At 41.5% G+C, this 17,336-nt stretch overlaps 1 protein-coding gene across 1 annotated transcript in view; it reads right to left on the reverse strand.

Moving 5' to 3' along the window:
• LOC110536033 (inositol polyphosphate-5-phosphatase A) overlaps positions 1–17,336 on the reverse strand; it is a 44,081-nt gene that overhangs the window by 11,035 nt on the left and 15,710 nt on the right. Inside the window, exons 2-5 of the mRNA XM_021621538.3 lie at positions 11,094–11,135; positions 10,554–10,654; positions 10,135–10,222; positions 37–100 (exon numbers count right to left, since the gene is read on the reverse strand). Of these exons, the coding sequence (XP_021477213.3) occupies positions 37–100; positions 10,135–10,222; positions 10,554–10,654; positions 11,094–11,135 (295 nt within the window). The remainder of the gene's footprint in view (positions 1–36; positions 101–10,134; positions 10,223–10,553; positions 10,655–11,093; positions 11,136–17,336) is intronic.

Raw genomic sequence — 17,336 nt, forward strand, 5'->3', positions numbered from 1 at the left:
AATGATGTCATACAGATATGATTGTAATGTCCTTACCATTAAAATCATATTGGTAGATGTTTTTCAATGACTTATGGATGAAGTACATGCTTCCCAAGGCCTGTAAGGACAAATAATAAAATACAAGCTCATTTAAAAACAATCGCTGAGAATGGCAGTTAGCTGTATTGATGATAGTATAGAGTTTGATTTAAGGTTGCAATTTTATTATGTACATTAGCTAGTACAGTACAGGTAGACAGATTTTCTTTCTTCTGTTAGTGAATATAGAATGTCTGATTTTCCAATATTGCATCCTTCAAGAAATACCTTGTACAGTTCTCACTTATAGTTTGAATCCATGCCAAATAGTTATTTCAAGTTTCAACGTTATCATTTCTTGCGAAACAGCTTCATTCACTTCGACATGCTCAGGAGACATGCGAGACCATGTTGGTCAGACGCAGCACTCAGGCTTCAGTGGTAAAATACAGTCATAATGACCTAAAGAAACAACCCAATGTCTGAGTCATCCAACATGATCTGATTCTGATTCCATTATTATCATGAACCATCCCAATCTACAGTTGATCTAGTCTCCTGCCACACACACCCGGCCTTCAATCCTCCCCTTTTTTCAAGCAATTATATTATGCTCAACTCACTCTTCTCCACAGAAACATACAGTCTTACTGCAATAACATGTACACAGTACACACTCAAATGGGCACACGCACATATACACACACGCAAGCACACAAACACACTTTAGCACCTAATCATCCCTGACATGGGCTGACAATTTTGATTGTACTAACTGCCTGCTTCAATGATCTGATTAATCAAACCCTGAGATCAATAAAGACAGAAAATTAAAACAATTTAAAAGGTATTAAGCAGTACGGCTGCTGACTGCCGCCTTGGCGGCTGCGACTCGGGGACGAAGAAAAATATGGCGGCACCCAGAGGGTCTCAGGCGTGACGGCAAGAGAGATCTCTCCCTGAAGAGACCATTCATCTTCACTGCCAGAGCAATCCTCATTTAATGGGATGGAGCTGTCCCTACTCCAACTAGCCCGGGTGACCAGCGATTAGGGATAGACCTGTCCATGTTATGTTGGGGGAGGAAGGGGGGTTAGCTGGGGGTTAGAGGAGAGAGAGGGGGTACGGACTAAACGGAGGGTCTCGCAAATTCGATCTAACATCGACTAATTAAACTGAATCCCTTGGTTATAGCAGTTATTAAATTACATCACATTTTATTTTGCTTGAGCATTAGCTCAGTTTTGAAGAAAACATGGTGGCAGTTTTAAGAGTGTTTACCGACCTAAGAAACATTGTATAATGTATTGTATATATAGTGAAGGTATCAATAGCATTGGATGTTTTTGTTGTTGATATTCTTAAAACCATAAAACTGTTTTATGACTGTAAAAGTCTGCTGTACCTTTTCTCAAAAACCTTAATGTCACACACACACACACACACACACACACACACACACATAGAAAGGTTCTCCTCCACATACTCTGCCAACCACCTATCTTCATCAATCAGGTTTGTGCACAGTTTAATAAAAAACTATCGACTTACAAGTGATTTTTTATCAAAACACCATTTGTACAGGGAATGCCTGCATGCCTGCCTCCCTCCTCACAGCCCCTTTGAACAGAGACCCCTCCCCCCTATCCCTCAGCCTCTCCTGGCCAGGGAGCTGATGATCCACAGCCAAAGAGAAACAAATTGAAAATCAATGTGGGTGGCACAGGAGAAATGAGAATGAGGCATTGGGGGCTGCAGCTCTCTTAGGGCAGGGGAGGAGGGGCGCAGACACCCCAGCACAGCGGAAACATAGTCCCAGCTGTCCACCACTCCCCTCAGCCCTTATTTATTGTTTACAAATGGCCTGGGATCAATAGTTTTAATCTAGAGTTAAATTTATTGACTTTGGCCTGTCTCCCCACACCTGGCCATTGACTTTCCCGTCCACTTCACACACTCTTGAGTGTGGACAGATCCATTGACCCCCACTGTCAGGGCTCCAGTGTTAGGGTCTCACCTGGGTGGGGTTAGGGTTAATCACACTCTGCACGTGATAGGGATGGACCCTCCCAAGACTGGATTTATGCAACAACTACTGTGTTGACCTGCCAGACCATTAGGAACCAGGCTCTACTATGACAGTTACAATGTGGCTCAGAATTAAAAAACGCTGGCAAACAGTCCTTATTCCTGGTACAGAGGCCATTGGAAAGGAGGCTGAAGATAGAGTTGGTCTGAGAGCTGGCAGTATGACAGGTGTGGAGATTGAGACAGCGTCCATGACAGAGACAGCCTCCTACAGCTCTATAATGGCAGTTTAGTGCTGTACTGACGCACAGTCATATACTGTAGTTACATTTAGAGAGAGGTGGGGGGCCAGAGGATAGAGCCAAGACCAAGTGTATAAACCAGCCTTTAAACACATGGCCTCTGTGTGTACTAACACCTTGTAGCTTTCAGAATATACAGTTCATCATACTATAACTTTGAGAAACATTCCCACCCACATACTGTCACGTTGCAATGAACTCTACAAAAGGATACAACAGTTAAGTGTGTTGGTTTTTCTATTCCTTTCACAGGTCAAATATACAAGCTCAGCATGTAACCCAAGGTCCTGCCTACACACGGAGATCAAAACCAGACGGAGATCACAGACGGAGATCAAAACCAGACGGAGATCACAGACGGAGATCAAAACCAGACGGAGATCACAGACGGAGATCAAAACCAGACGGAGATCACACACGGAGATCACACACAGAGATCACACACAGAGATCACACACAGAGATCACACACAGAGATCACACACAGAGATCAAAACCAGGGAAACATCCAACTGGGATTTAGGGAAAACCAGGGAATTTATTGAAAGTTCCAGGAATTTTGCAACCCTAGGTCAAACTATACTGAACAGACACTGTATATAAAAGGCAACAAGCAACAATTTCAAAGATTTTACTGAGTTACAGATCATACAAGGAAATGTAAATAAATTCATTAGGCTATGGATTTCACATGACTGGGAATACATACAGTGGGGCAAAAAAGTATTGAGTCAGCCACCAATTGTGCAAGTTCTCCCACTTAAAAAGATGAGAGAGGCCTGTAATTTTCATCATAGGTACACTTCAACTATGACAGACAAAATGAGGAAAAGAAATCCAGAAAATCACATTGTAGGATTTTTAATTTATTTATTTGCAAATTATGGTGGAAAATAAGTATTTGGTCAATAACAAAAGTTTATCTCAATACTTTGTTATATACCCTTTGTTGGCAATGACAGAGGTCAAATGTTACAATGTGATTTTTTGGATTTTTTCCCCTCATTTTTCTGGATTTTTTTTCCTCATTTTGTCTGTCATAGTTGAAGTGTACCTATGATGAAAATGACAGGCCTCTCATCTTTTTAAGTGGGAGAACTTGCACAATTGGTGGCTGACTAAATACTTTTTTTGCCCCACTGTATATGCATCTGCTGGTCAAAGATAACTTGTAAAAAAAGGTAGGGACGTGGATCTGAAAACCAGTCAGTATTTGGTGTGACCACCATTTGCCTCAAGCAGCGCGACACATATCCTTTGCATAGAGTTGTTCAGACTGTTGATTGTGGCCTGTGGAATGTTGTCCCACTCCTCTTCAATGGCTGTGCAAAGTTGTTGGATATTGTCGGGAACTGGAACACGCTGTAGTACACATTGATCAAGAGCATCCCAAACATGCTCAATGAGTGACATGCAATGTTCCTTCTAAAAAAATGTAGCACTGAGCTAATTTCTGGTCTGCTGAGTACAAACTTGAACATTGTGCAACTTCCAGTGTGTGTTTACTGTGAACACTGAAGCTGTACCCACTTTAAGTTACAGTTTTAACTGTGGCCAAGTAGGCTACTGTGACTTTTTGGTCATAATGTAGGCCGACCAGAGTGGCCCATCATCAAAAACAACAGAGAAAATGCATCCCATAACATTTTAACATGGAAATAGCTGTTATATCATTCAGCATTCAGTAGTATCCAATTTGTGGTGTTTAATGTAAGCCTACATTCCATGATACTTAAAAAAAAACATGCAGGGCTTGATATTAAACTGTTTATCCACTTGTCCTTCAGACAAGGAGGTGACTGAAAATGTTATTGTGTTTGATGCAAGAAACCACTTTACAAAATAAAATACCATTACTACAGAGAATCAGACAAATTATGCTGCCATCTGCCCATTGGCTACAACACTGCCCCTTTAAGACAAAAAAAAGCAATTTACCTGACTTTTCAAAGATGTCTAGAAATGTATACGTTTTGTGCTCTTGTAGAACACAATCACTCCCCTATTGCTGACTACAAATGATCTAGAACTGGGCTAATAACTCACTAACAAGCAAAGGATATGAACAAAATGTGCACACGTGGCTACATGCAGCTCTCGCTTTAATTTCAAAACAAGCTCATCTACTCATGACCGCTCATGCTGAAAACAAAGTCCAGTTCAAAGTAAATGGCACAGATCCATATTTTGCAATGGTCTATTTGCCTATAGGCCTACTGCAGCTCTGATTGTTTATGCCGCATTGTCTGTGTAGAGTATGAGCTGAGTAGTGCGTGTCAATGCAATAGAATCCTACTCTGATGTGTATGCCTACAACAAAATCTCTTGCATAGTTCATTTTGTTTTGGTATGTTGCATTGAAAGTGGCTAATATTGAGTTGATTCGATCACAATTGCCACAGTAAAGGGAAACATTAACAGTGTTAACAGGAAAAACTCTAGAACAATGGTCACCAAACTTTCCTGAGTCAAGCTCCCTTGGAGTCAAAATTCAAGCCGAGATTGTAGTAGCCGGGCTGGCAAAACACTGGATCACTGCTACTCTAACATCTGTGATGCATGCAAGGCCCTCCCCCGCCCTCTGTTCGGTAAATCCGACCATGACTACATTTTGCTTCTCCACTCCTATAGGCAGAAACTCAAACAGGATGTACCCGTGACGAGGACCAATCGGAATCCATGCTTCAAAATTGTTTTGATCACGCGGACTGGGACATGTTCCGGGTAGCCTCAGAGAATAACATAGATTTATGCGCCGATTCAGTGAGTGAGTTTATGAGGAAGTGCATAGGAGATGTTGTTCCCACTGTGACTATTAAAACATACCTTATCCAAAAACTGTGGATTGATGGCGAACAACCATATTTAACCATGGAAAGATGACCAGGAATATGGCTGAATACAAACAGTGTAGTTATTCCCTCCGCAAGGCAATCAAACAAGTGAAACGTCAGTATAAGGATAAAGTGGCGTCGCAATTCAACGGGTCAGACAAGAGACGCATGTGGCCGGCGCGAGTAAGACATTTAAACGGCACAGACGGCATCCTTAGCTGTGTCCTTAGAGCATGCGCAAACCTGCTGCCTGGTGTGTTTACAGACATATTCAATCTCTCCCTATCCCAGTCTGCTGTCCCCAAATGCTTCCTGTACCCAAGAAGGCAAAGGTAACTGAACGACTATCACCCCGTAGCACTGATGTCTGTCATCATGAAGTGCTTTGAGAAACTAGCCAAGGATCATATCACAGCCACCTTACCTGTCACCCTAGACCCACTGCAATAAGCATACCGCCCCAATAGGTGCACAGATGATGCAATCGCCATCACACTGCACACTGCCCTATACCATCTGGACAAAAGGAATACCTATGTAAGAATGCTGTTCATTGACTACAGCTCAGCATTCAACACCATAGTACCCTCCAAGCTCATCATTAAGCTTGAGGCTCTGGGTCTCAACCCCTCCCTGTGCGATTGGGTCCTGGACATCCTGACAGGCCTCCCCCAGGTAGTGATGGTAGGAAACAACATCTCAACTTCGCTAATCCTCAACACTGGGGCCCCACAAGGGTGCGTGCTCAGCCCCCTCCTGTACTCCCTGTTCACCCATGAGGCGTGGCCATGCACGCCTCAAACTCGATCATCAGGCATGCAGACGACACGACAGTAATAGGCTTGATCACCAACAACGATGAGACAGCCTATAGGGAGGAAGTGAGGGCACTCAGAGTGTGGTGTCAGGAAAACAACCTCTCACTCAATGTCAACAAAACCAAGGAGATGATCATGGACTTCAGGAAACAGCAGAGGGAGCACCCCCCTATCCACATCAACGGGACAGCCGTGGAGAAGGTGGGAAGTTTCAAGTTCCTTGGCGTACACATCACGGACAAACTGAAATGGTCCACCCACACAGACAGTGTGGTGAAGAAGGCGCAACAGCGCCTCTTCAAACTCAGGAGGCTGAAGAAATGTGGCTTGTCACCTAAAACCCTCACAAACTTATACAGATGCACAATTGAGAGCATCCTGTCAGGCTGTATTACAGCAGGAAGGCCAAAAAGATCATCAAGGACAACAACCACCTGAGCCACCGTCTGTTCACCCCACCACCATCCAGAAGATGAGGTCAGTACAGTTGAATCAAAGCTTTGACAAAGAAACTGAAAAATAGCTTCTATCTCAAGGGCACCAGACTGTTAAACAGCCATCACTAACACGGAGAGGCTGCTACCTACAGTTGAAGTCGGAAGTTTACATACACTTAGGATGGAGGCATTAAAACTCATTTTTCAACCACTCCACAAATTTCTTGTTAACGAACTATAGTTTTGGCAAGTCGGTTAGGACATCTACTTTGTGCATGACAAGTAATTTTTACAACAATTGTTTACAGAGATTATTTCACTTATAATTCACTGTATCACAAGTTGACATACACCTTCAATTTCAGTGCCTCTTTGCTTGACATCATGGGAAAAACGAAAGAAATAACATTTTAGACCTCCACTAGTCTGGTTCATCCTTGGGAGCAATTACCAAACGCCTGAAGGTACCACGTTCATCTGTACAAACAATAGTACGCAAGTATAAACACCATGAGACCACGCAGCCGTCATACCGCTCAGGAAGGAGATGCGTTCTGTCTCCTAGAGATGAACGTACTTTGGTGCAAAAAGTGCAAATCAATCCCAGAACAACAGCAAAGGACCTTGTGAAGATGCTGGAGGAAACAGGTACAAAAGTATCTATATCCACAGTAAACGAGTCCTATATCAACAATACCTGAAAAGCCGCTCAGCAAGGAAGAAGCCACTGCTCCAAAACCGCCATAAAAAAAACAGACTACAGTTAGCAACTGCACATGGGGACAAAGATCATACTTTTTGGAGAAATGTCATCTGGTCTGATGAAACAAAAATAGAATTGTTTGGCCATAATGACCATCATTATGTTTGGAGGAAAAAGGGGGAGGCTTGCAAGCCGAAGAACATCCCAACCGTGAAGCACTGGGTGGCAGCATCATGTTGTGGGGGTGCTTTGCTGCAGGAGGGACTGGTGCACTTCACAAAGGAAGGAAAATTATGAGGAAGGAAAATTATGTGGATATATGTAATATATAATAATGTAATATACTAACTGTACTAACTATTACTCTTGTTAAAAATATGAAATGGTATTACATTTGGTGAAGAGCACATTCATCACCTGCACATCTATGACTCCAGTATTTTATTGGTATATTGTAATTACTTCGCCACCATGGCCTATTTATTGCCTTTACCTCCCTTATCTTACCTCATTTGCACACAATGTATATTACCTATTCTACTGTATTATTGACTGTCTGTTTGTTTATTCCATGTGTAACTCTGTGTTGTTGTATGTGTCGAACTGCTTTGCTTTATCTTGGCCAGGTCGCAGTTGTAAATGAGAGCTTGTTCTCAACTAGCCTACCTGGTTAAATAAAGGTGAAAAAAAGAGCACATTATTGACTTGTTTAGGACTTGAAACTCAAAGTTAAAGACTTGAGACTTGACGGTCTTGACTTGAGAATTGAGTGCTAAGACTTGAGACTTACTTGTGACTTGTAAAACAATGACTTGGTCCCACCTCTGCTTTCTGCACATGTCACGGTCAATGTGAATCAGAGTGACTTGACACAATGCTGGCCACAAACAAAACGGAGTTAAATGATTCCAGTCTGACGTGAAGCGTTTATCCATGTATATGGGTAAGAGTCTAGCTACATTTTCAGATATAAGTTTCTAATTTTGTCAGAAATTTGTTTTTATTGCAAGTTAAAGTGTACTGTTATTTAGCTAGCGAATGTTAGCTTACTGGCTCGCGAGTTAACGTTACATGTATGATCTGTGTAGTAATATTATTCAAATCAGAAATCTATTTGCATTGCTAGTTATAGCCTAATGTTAGCTAGCTAACATTGAACCTAGTTTGTTAGCTTTAGCTACCTGCAGATTCATACTACACCTATGACAATGTTTGTATTGGTAGTAGTATGAGTTGGGATTGTGCCGGTTCATTGTTTAGCTAGCTAGCTATGTAGCTAGCTACATGTCTAAACAAAATACTCCACTTCGTCCGGATTATTACACTACCCATCAAATTAGCCAGGGGTGATTATGGCCATCTATTGTATTTTATGAACATGTATACATGTCTAGACAATAGTGACCCATCCACTTAGCTAGATGTGGCTGGGGGGTGGTTATAGCATTTCCTTCACATGACACATCAAATTAGACAAGTGTGTCGGGTAATAATTTAATAATTATAAAATATGTATCAAATATTTTGATCTGGACACTTTCTTATTTTGATATTGCTATTATGCAAGTAACCATCTCAGTGTACCGTTTACACCATCTGTATCCTGTGCATGTGACAAATAAACTTACATTTTATTGACAGAGTATGTGTTTACCAGATGGCCTCACATGTGAATCCTTAAAGAGATGGGTGGGGCTAAGGCTTAAGAGGGTGTGAACAATGTGGAATGGGTGTAGACAAAGAAGAGCTCTCCTGTAGGTGTACCAAAACATTCAAGGGACATTTTCTCAAAAGTGAGGTTACAAGTTGATCAACTTTCAAAGCAGAATTACTTTCCCATTGTTCCTCAACTGCCGTGTATGACATACCATTTTCTAGCTCGGCGTCTCTACATTTATCCAATGTAAAATTTTAAGAAGTTAAACTTTTTGTGTGTATGGAAAATTTCCCGGGATCTTTTATTTTTGCTCATGAAACATGGGACCAACACTACATGTTGCATTTACATTTTTGTTCAGTCACCCTAGTTTCAATGGTCAAATAAACTGCGAGACCCTAAGTCGATGATAAACCTGAGCTTTCCGGTGGGTTAGGGTCCACCACCATTGACTGCTTTCATGTTGTTGAAGCTTGGTCCTCAGATTATACTATTGAGAAAAGCAGATACTTATATATTTAATGACAAGCTTTTTGTCAAATAAATATGGCTACCCTGTCTATGTAATGAAACAATTATGTAAAGCCTCACCCTATGATCATGTTTAAAATACTCATATCATGTTCAACAAGGTGAGTGTATCAGGTATGCTTGAAAAGAAATGTCAAATGATTTAAGTAAGACCTTTACAGAACGGATGTCCTGAAGATAGCATTTTGCTTTGGCAAGCATAAAATGTATATTGATATTCTAACATGCAATATTCCCTCTGTTTCTCAGTCTAAAAATAAACAACAGGGCATTTATAAAAGGCCTCTGGCCCTCAGTAGAGCAGTAGTATGGAGCAGGGCCCCACCTTGTGGTCACAGAGGTACACTGCTGTCTGAACAATAATTTGACTGTCGTAGGAGATACAAGCTCTTCTAAAGGTTGGCACACATTCCACCGAATATGGATCTAGCATTTATCTACTGATCGTTCACCGCACTGTGTTTTAGGGATCACCCGCTGTAGATGTCTGACAGCCTAATTTTCACACGATTCTACATGTAAAACTCAGATCACAAATTATGTTCAGAGGTGCTAAGTAATCTCGGCCAGCAAATGCTGTTAGTGTGTCTGAGCCCGAAAGACAAAGACACCAATGGTAACTCTTGTAAGGATTTACACAACATGTTATTGCTTTACCTAGGAGTCATGTCCATCAAGCTCCACTGCATTACTATATCGATGTTCATGTCAAACAACTGAAATTGGTGTAACCCTAGACCAAGCATGGTGGTTACAGAGAGTCTCTCAATTCAACTTCAGTCAGTTGATCACTGTAGAACTTACAGTGAAGCTGTCCACGTTCTTGAAGTGGTTGTCCACATAGGTGCAGACCCTGTCAAAGTCCCTCATCTCCTCATTGGACTCAATGTTACTGAAGACCAGAGGAGAGAAGAATAGGCTGAACATATTGCTGCATACAATATCACAGTATCATCACTTTTTAGGGACTTGGTTGTTTGGTGGGAGGTGTGGACAGTAGATGTCTGAGGTTATGATAACATCATATAGTCTTTCACATAGATTTGATAAAAATGTTCACAGTTAAAATCCCTTCTGGCACATCACCTGCCAGATAAATTATGAGAGTTATACTGCTGGTCAGATAAAATAGTCAGAAAACTATAATGAGTCTAGGCAGCATTTATGAATACTTTGGCACATGAACCATGGAGTTTGGCACAGTGATGTGAGTGATATCTTACCAAAAGAAGTTCTCTGCATGGCCCATGTTGACCATGTAGTCCTTCCCTCCAACCTCCTGGAAATGCAGGGCGATGAAGCGTGGTTTGTGACTCTGGACTGTCTGTGAAAAAACAGACATCAGACAGGCTGTCAATCTACCACAATCATGTGCCATAATCGTGGTAAGTGTGGGGCTATCTACTGAATTCTGGTAAGTAAATATTATTTCTTAAGATTACTTTTACAACTTTGGACTTTTACGAGACATAATGTGTTGGCTAAATAGTAGAAAGTGTCTTTTCCACCTTTGGGAATGGAGCCAGTATCTAATGACTGACATAGAAAAGCTTGAGTAGCAAGGACAGTTTATAATGTCCATATCTGGTCAAAGTCCACCATCCAGGAGTGCTCATGGTTTGGTCACAGAATGAGTGAGTGACTTAAGGTGTTTGCATTTGAACAGTAAAACAGCTGACCTACAGTAAGGAAGAGTCACAGAGATATTTGTTTTACTTGAGGATCCATTCTATAGTGGACACCTGAGAGGGATCCAAACTCACCCCAAAGAATTCTCGCATCCAGTCACTCTCAATCTCACCCACCTGTTGGTTTAAAAACATAAACATTTTAAATTCACACATGGTTTCTACCACTTAGCCTACAGTCAAGTATAATAACTGAACAGTTGAGACATACAACACAAAGGACATAAACATAATGGTTTAAATGAGATCCCGGAAGTTATCATGTCAACCCAGGTGTACCAATCAACCTGACCAGGCACCTTTCCTCTCCACTGACCATGTTTAATAATATATTAGCATTTGACAGTGGAGGATATAAAACATGCAGAAAGGTGGATAAACACAACACAGTCTTGTCAAACATTTCGGTGGGAAATACAGTAAGGTTTAGGCAGACACCCACCATGATTGACCAAACAGGTAAGATTATATGTTGAACACTTAACTAATGCAATACACAATGTTAATGCGAGATTAAACTAGCTATTTGTCCTTCCATTTTGTTTCACCTCTTAAATGTGAAGTTCCCATATTTGGTGACCCTATTAGATTTTGAAAAATTCAATTCAGTCTGGTATGAGAACAGTAGCCCCTATCTGCAAAAGCATGGTGTATGCGGAAAGCTGAGTGTCTTGGTTATTAATATGTGCCTTAATCATTGGTGTGATTTACTACCATATATTGGCATACGAATGTATAAGGGCACGCAGAGCAGATTAGCCTAATTTCAAGATGGCTGCTACCTACATTCCGGTTAGTGTTGTGAAGCATGAAGGAAATAAACAGGAAATACGTTTATTCACACCGAAAGCCAGGACTCCACAGATCATGGGGATGTCTTATTTGTCTGCTTGTGACCTACTGTTATTGATCACAATAACAGAGTCAAAATGTTTATTTTATACAACGTTTATATCAAACATCTTACAAGGTGAGCTTCGATTTGGTCTGTGTTTGAGCTATAACTACATGGGGTTATGAAATTAATCCTTAGGTTGGTAGGAACAAATCTAACATATTTCCAATATTATCTGATGATGTATAACTTAATGGCAACATCGAATGTCCACAGAGTGATTATCTTAGCGCATGAAAAATATGATGTGTCCTGCTTACGTGGCGTAGCCATCCATTACGCAGGGGATTGGCTACTATGGCACATTGACAGTCTTGTAGCCAATGAGATAAGCTTTCCAGGGATATGCAGTTGACCTGGGTGGGACAAAGCAAGGCCTAAAACCTTATGTGTAACGCTTCGATTACACCGACAGCATCCTTGCGCAAAATAGCACGCAGCATCATCTGGATATGAATGCAACAAAAGTGAAACATTCACCTTCTGCTATCATTCCTGTCAAGCCGTCACACATACAGTTTGACACATATGTTCGATAAATCTAAAGTATGCACCACTCTACAACTGCAACGCAATGCTGCAAGGCAAACGCAGCATTTAATTGGAAATTAATGTAATTCTGATGTAGCAAAATGCAATAATGCTGTCGGTGTGATCGAAGTGTAATGCAAACTATTGCTACCTGACTCAGAGACGAGACGCATCGGGCACGCTACATTACATTGTAAACAGATTTCATAGCTTTAATTTCATAATTTTAGCATAAAAGATGGTTTCTCAAGAGGGGAAAAAAAAGGTCAAAACTAAGAATATCGAACAGGAAGCTAAAAAGAGGCAGTTCTGAAAATGTATACTGGAGTTGGACTCGGATCAGGGGAATGATTTGGACGAGGATTTCGACTCGGCCGACGAAGATTGTTTTCTAGAAGGATTGGGTAAAATTTTTGATCTGTAAGTCAATTATTTTCATAACTTTAAATAGCAAATGTATTATATTTATTTCATTTTTTTTAATATGTTGACTGATTTTTGTGCTTTAGATTTAGTTTATAGGCCTATGTAATAAGTCATTTCAATGTTATATAATTCCAAAGTAGTTACTGTCCATGTTTCATATTAGTTCACTGTTCTTAGTTAAATTATGTTATCTTTGGAGAGACCATTACACTCTCATGGCCATTGTTTAATTGTGGTTCTCACCTCTGCCTTTGTCTCCAAAGTGTTACTGTTTGCAATGTGTGTGTGTGCGTGCGTGCTTCACACCTTCTATGCGAGTCAAATCAGATCAAATTGTATATGTTACATGCGCTGAATACAAAAGGTACCTTTTAAATGCTTACAAGCCCTTAACCAACAATACAGATAAGAAAAACATGTTAAGAAACGATTTACTAAAATAAACTGAAGTTAAAAAAAATAAGAAAAATAGAAAAATAACAATTAAGGGGCAACTATAAACTAACAGCAGCGAGGCTATATACAGGGGGTACCAGTACAGAGTCAATGTGTTGGGGCACCGGTTAGGTGAGGTAATTGAGCTAATGTGTACTGATAGGTAGAGGTAAAGTGACTATGCATGGATAATAAACAGAATGTAGCAGCAGCGTAAAAATGGGGATGGGGTGACAATGCAAATAGTCCGGGTAGCCATTTGATTAGTTGTTCAGGAGTCCTAAGGCTTGGGGGTAGAAGCTGTTAAGAAGCCTTTTGGACCTTCTCCGGTACCACTTGCCATGAAATAGCAGGGAGAACAGTCTATGACTAGGGTGGCTGGAGTCGTTAGGCTATTTTTTGGGCTAACCTCTGGCACTGCCTGGTATAGAGGTCCTGGATGGCAGGAAGCTTGGCCCCCGTGATGTACTGGGCCGTACGCACTACCCTCTGTAGTGTCTTGCGGTCGGAGGCCGAGCAGTTGCCATACCAGGTGGTGACGCAACCAGTCAGGATGCTCTTCATGGTGCAGCTGTATAATTTTTTGAGGATCTGAGGACCTATGCCAAATCTCTTGAGGAGGAATAAGCATTGTCATTGCCTCTTCACGACTGTCTTGGTGTATTTGGACCATGATAGTTTGTTGGTGATGTGGACACCAAGGAACTTGAAGCTCTCATCCTGCTCCACTAAAGCCCCGTTGATGAGAATGGGGGCGTGCTCGGTCCTCCTTTTCCTGTGGTCGACATCATCTCCTTGTCTTGAGCACATTGAGGGAGAGGTTGATATCCTGGCACCACACTGCCAGGTCTCTGACCTCCCCTATAGGCTGTCTCATCGTTGTCTGTGATCAGGTTGTGTCGTCAGCAAACTTAAATGATGGTGTTGGAGTCATGGGTGAACAGGAAGTACAGGAGGGGACTGAACACGCATCCCTGAGGGGCCTCTGTGTTGAGGATCAGCGTGGCAGATGTCGTTACCTAACCTTAGCACCTGGGGGCAACCCGTCAGGAAGTCCAGGATCCAGTTACAGAGGGAAGTGTTTAGTCCCAGGGTCCTTCATTTAGTGATGAGCTTTGAGTCCTGGTAATCCGTCTGGCCCTGCGGCCTTGTGAATGTTGACTTGTTTAAAGGTCTTACTCACATCGGCTACGGAGAGCGTGATCACACAGTTGTCCGGAGCAGCTGATGCTCTCATGCTTCAGTGTTGTTAGCCTCGAAGCAAGCATAGAAGCCATTTAGCTTGTCTGGTAGGCTCATGTCAATGGGCAGCTTTTCCGACAAGCATCGGATCCGGTTTAGTACGATTCAATCTTAGTCCTGTATTGATGCTTTGCCTGTTTGATGGTTTGTCGGAGGGCATAGCGGGATTTCTTATAAGCGTCCCGCTCCCTTTAGCTCAGTGCGGATGTTGCCTGTAATCCATGGCTTCTGGTTGGGGTATGTACATACAGTCACTGTGGAGACGACCTCATCGATGCACTTATTGATGAAGTCAGTGACTGATGTGGTGTACTCAATGCCATCGGAAGAATATCGGAACACATTCTAGTCTGTGCTAGAAAAACAGTCCTGTAGCTTAACACCTGCGTCATCTGATCACTTCCTTATTGAGTGAGTCATTGGTACTTCCTGCTTTTGTTTTTACTTGTAAGCAGGAATCAGGAGGATAGTTATGGTCAGATTTGCCAAATTGACCGAAAATCCAGCCAGCTGTATGTTATCTATGTCATCGTTCGGTATTACAGTTTTTAATGTCCCGTTATACGTCCCCGATATCTCTGTCTCTTCTTCATGCGAATGACGGGGATTTGGGCCTTGTCGGGTGTCTGAAGTAAATCCTCCACGTCTGACTCGTTAAAGAAAAAATCTTCGTCCAGTATGAGGTGAGTGATCGCTGTCTTGATATCCAGAAGCTCTTTTCTGTCATAAGAGACAGTGGCAGAAACATTATGTACAAAATAAGTTACAAATAATGCGAAAAGACACACACAATAGCACAATTGGTGAGGAGCCCATAAAACGGAAACCATCTCCTCCGGCACCATCATCACTCACTGTACAGATAAAGTTTAGGCTTTTTTATTTTTTTACTCACAGTAATGTCATTTTGTAAATTTTGTCAACTGTAATTCTGTGTGTCTTACAACAATATTTCTTTTTTTATTCACCACAGAGTGGAGAATGCAGATGATTTGGATGGTGATGTTTGGGAGCCACCCCTCTCAGCAAGCGCCCCCAACGGTCAAGGTTTTTACCCCCCACTGCTATGTCAATCACCCCGTCTGATGGTTCTCCATCCACTTTTCATAGACCTCTTGAAAAAGAAAATGGTGTTTGTGGCACCATTCGTCCTAACAGAATCGGGTTCCCCAAGACCAAGGTAAAAGACATGACAAAGACAGCAGAGAGGGGGACCATACATTGGATCAGGACTAAAAAGCTGCTTTTTGTGAAATGGAAGGAAACTAGGAAAGTAACCATGCTCACCACACAGCATAAGGCATTCAATAACAACCATGTCTCAAGGATGGGGAAAAAGGAAGAATGTCCCCATTCCTGTTTCTTGTGAAGGACTACAATGCCAGCATGGGGGATGTCGACCTATCTGATGCTCCGATAGGCTACTACCAGGTCCTCCACAAGACCAGGAAGAGGTATGACTTTTTTTTACTACTTTGTGGACATTGCAACAGTAAATGCTTCCATTCTCCACAAGCAGATGACCAAAGCAAAAGGTCAAAACCCTCTCTCCCAGTTGGCCTTCCAAGAGCAGCTGGTATTGGAAATGGCTGAATTGGGGGACCAAAGCAACCATCACAATACCACCCACTCAAGGTGAGCGCCAGTATCCAACACACATGCCAAAAGAGAAAAGGAAGAACTGAAAGCATTGCACAAAACACATGGGGGGGGGGGGGGGGTGGGTGAAATGACTGATCTTCTGTCCGAAATGCCAGTTTGCTTTTTGTTTCCTGGCAGAGAGGGACTGCTTCAAAGACTATCACGACATGCACAAGCTAAGTTGAAAGTGAAATATAATTGTCTACACCTGGAATGTAAAACGAACACGAATGCCATTTGTAAATAGTTCAGCTTATTTCTATATTTGCACCTTTCTTAGTGAAGGACACGTGTGTAACCAAGTTTGTGTTTGATAAAACATGCTTATATATATTTTTTATGTCTCTGTTACTTTTATATTGTTTTTGTTAACAGTTCATTTGTATGTGGGACCAATACATTGGATATGCCTAGGCTAAACATTCAGGCACTTTGGAGAGGTTGAAAAAAAAAACGATGGGATATCCCCCAACACCACCACAATATTTGAGAGAGGATGATGTTGTAGAATTTTTTATAGTGAACACTAACTTTTAGGCACACCCAGAGTGCAAAAACAGTGCAATTACCACATTCAGACACTTTGAAGCAGTTGAAAGGACACTTGAATGTATCCTGCATACACCATAACACCACCACAATGTATGAGTGAGGTTGATATGGTGTTTTTATACTGAACAAATAGCATTTAGGGATTGTGAATATGTAATAGCACTGTAATTATCTAGTTTAGACATTTCCCACTTTGGAAAGGTTTAGGGACACCACTTACTAGAACATCTGCCCATTTCTAGTTGTTAGGTCTATCAATCCCATTTTTCTTCTGATATTGTTCACATGTTGTGGAAGCCATCTGATGTGTTTCCAGCTCTGGGCATCAATAATTCACTTATAGCACTTAGATTACTTTTAAAATAAAATAACTGTTATTTTGTGTGTGCTTGGTCTTGTGTATTCTGAACTATGTAACTCCTATATTCTTAGAATTTCCTCAATCACCCAGATCTCATCTTTCCAAATATACTAAGTGTCAAATAGCAGTTAATTTGGGGGGTCTATTTAGGCGGAAATCAACATTTCGCAATTGCATCCAAGAGGTTAATGACTGTTATTCAATGAAACATTTCCAGGGAAACCCTGAGAGCAAC

The sequence above is a fragment of the Oncorhynchus mykiss genome, chromosome 11 (assembly GCF_057628025.1).
Source record: "Oncorhynchus mykiss isolate SJ-2025 chromosome 11, ASM5762802v1, whole genome shotgun sequence".
NCBI classification, from domain to species: Eukaryota; Metazoa; Chordata; class Actinopteri; order Salmoniformes; family Salmonidae; genus Oncorhynchus; species Oncorhynchus mykiss.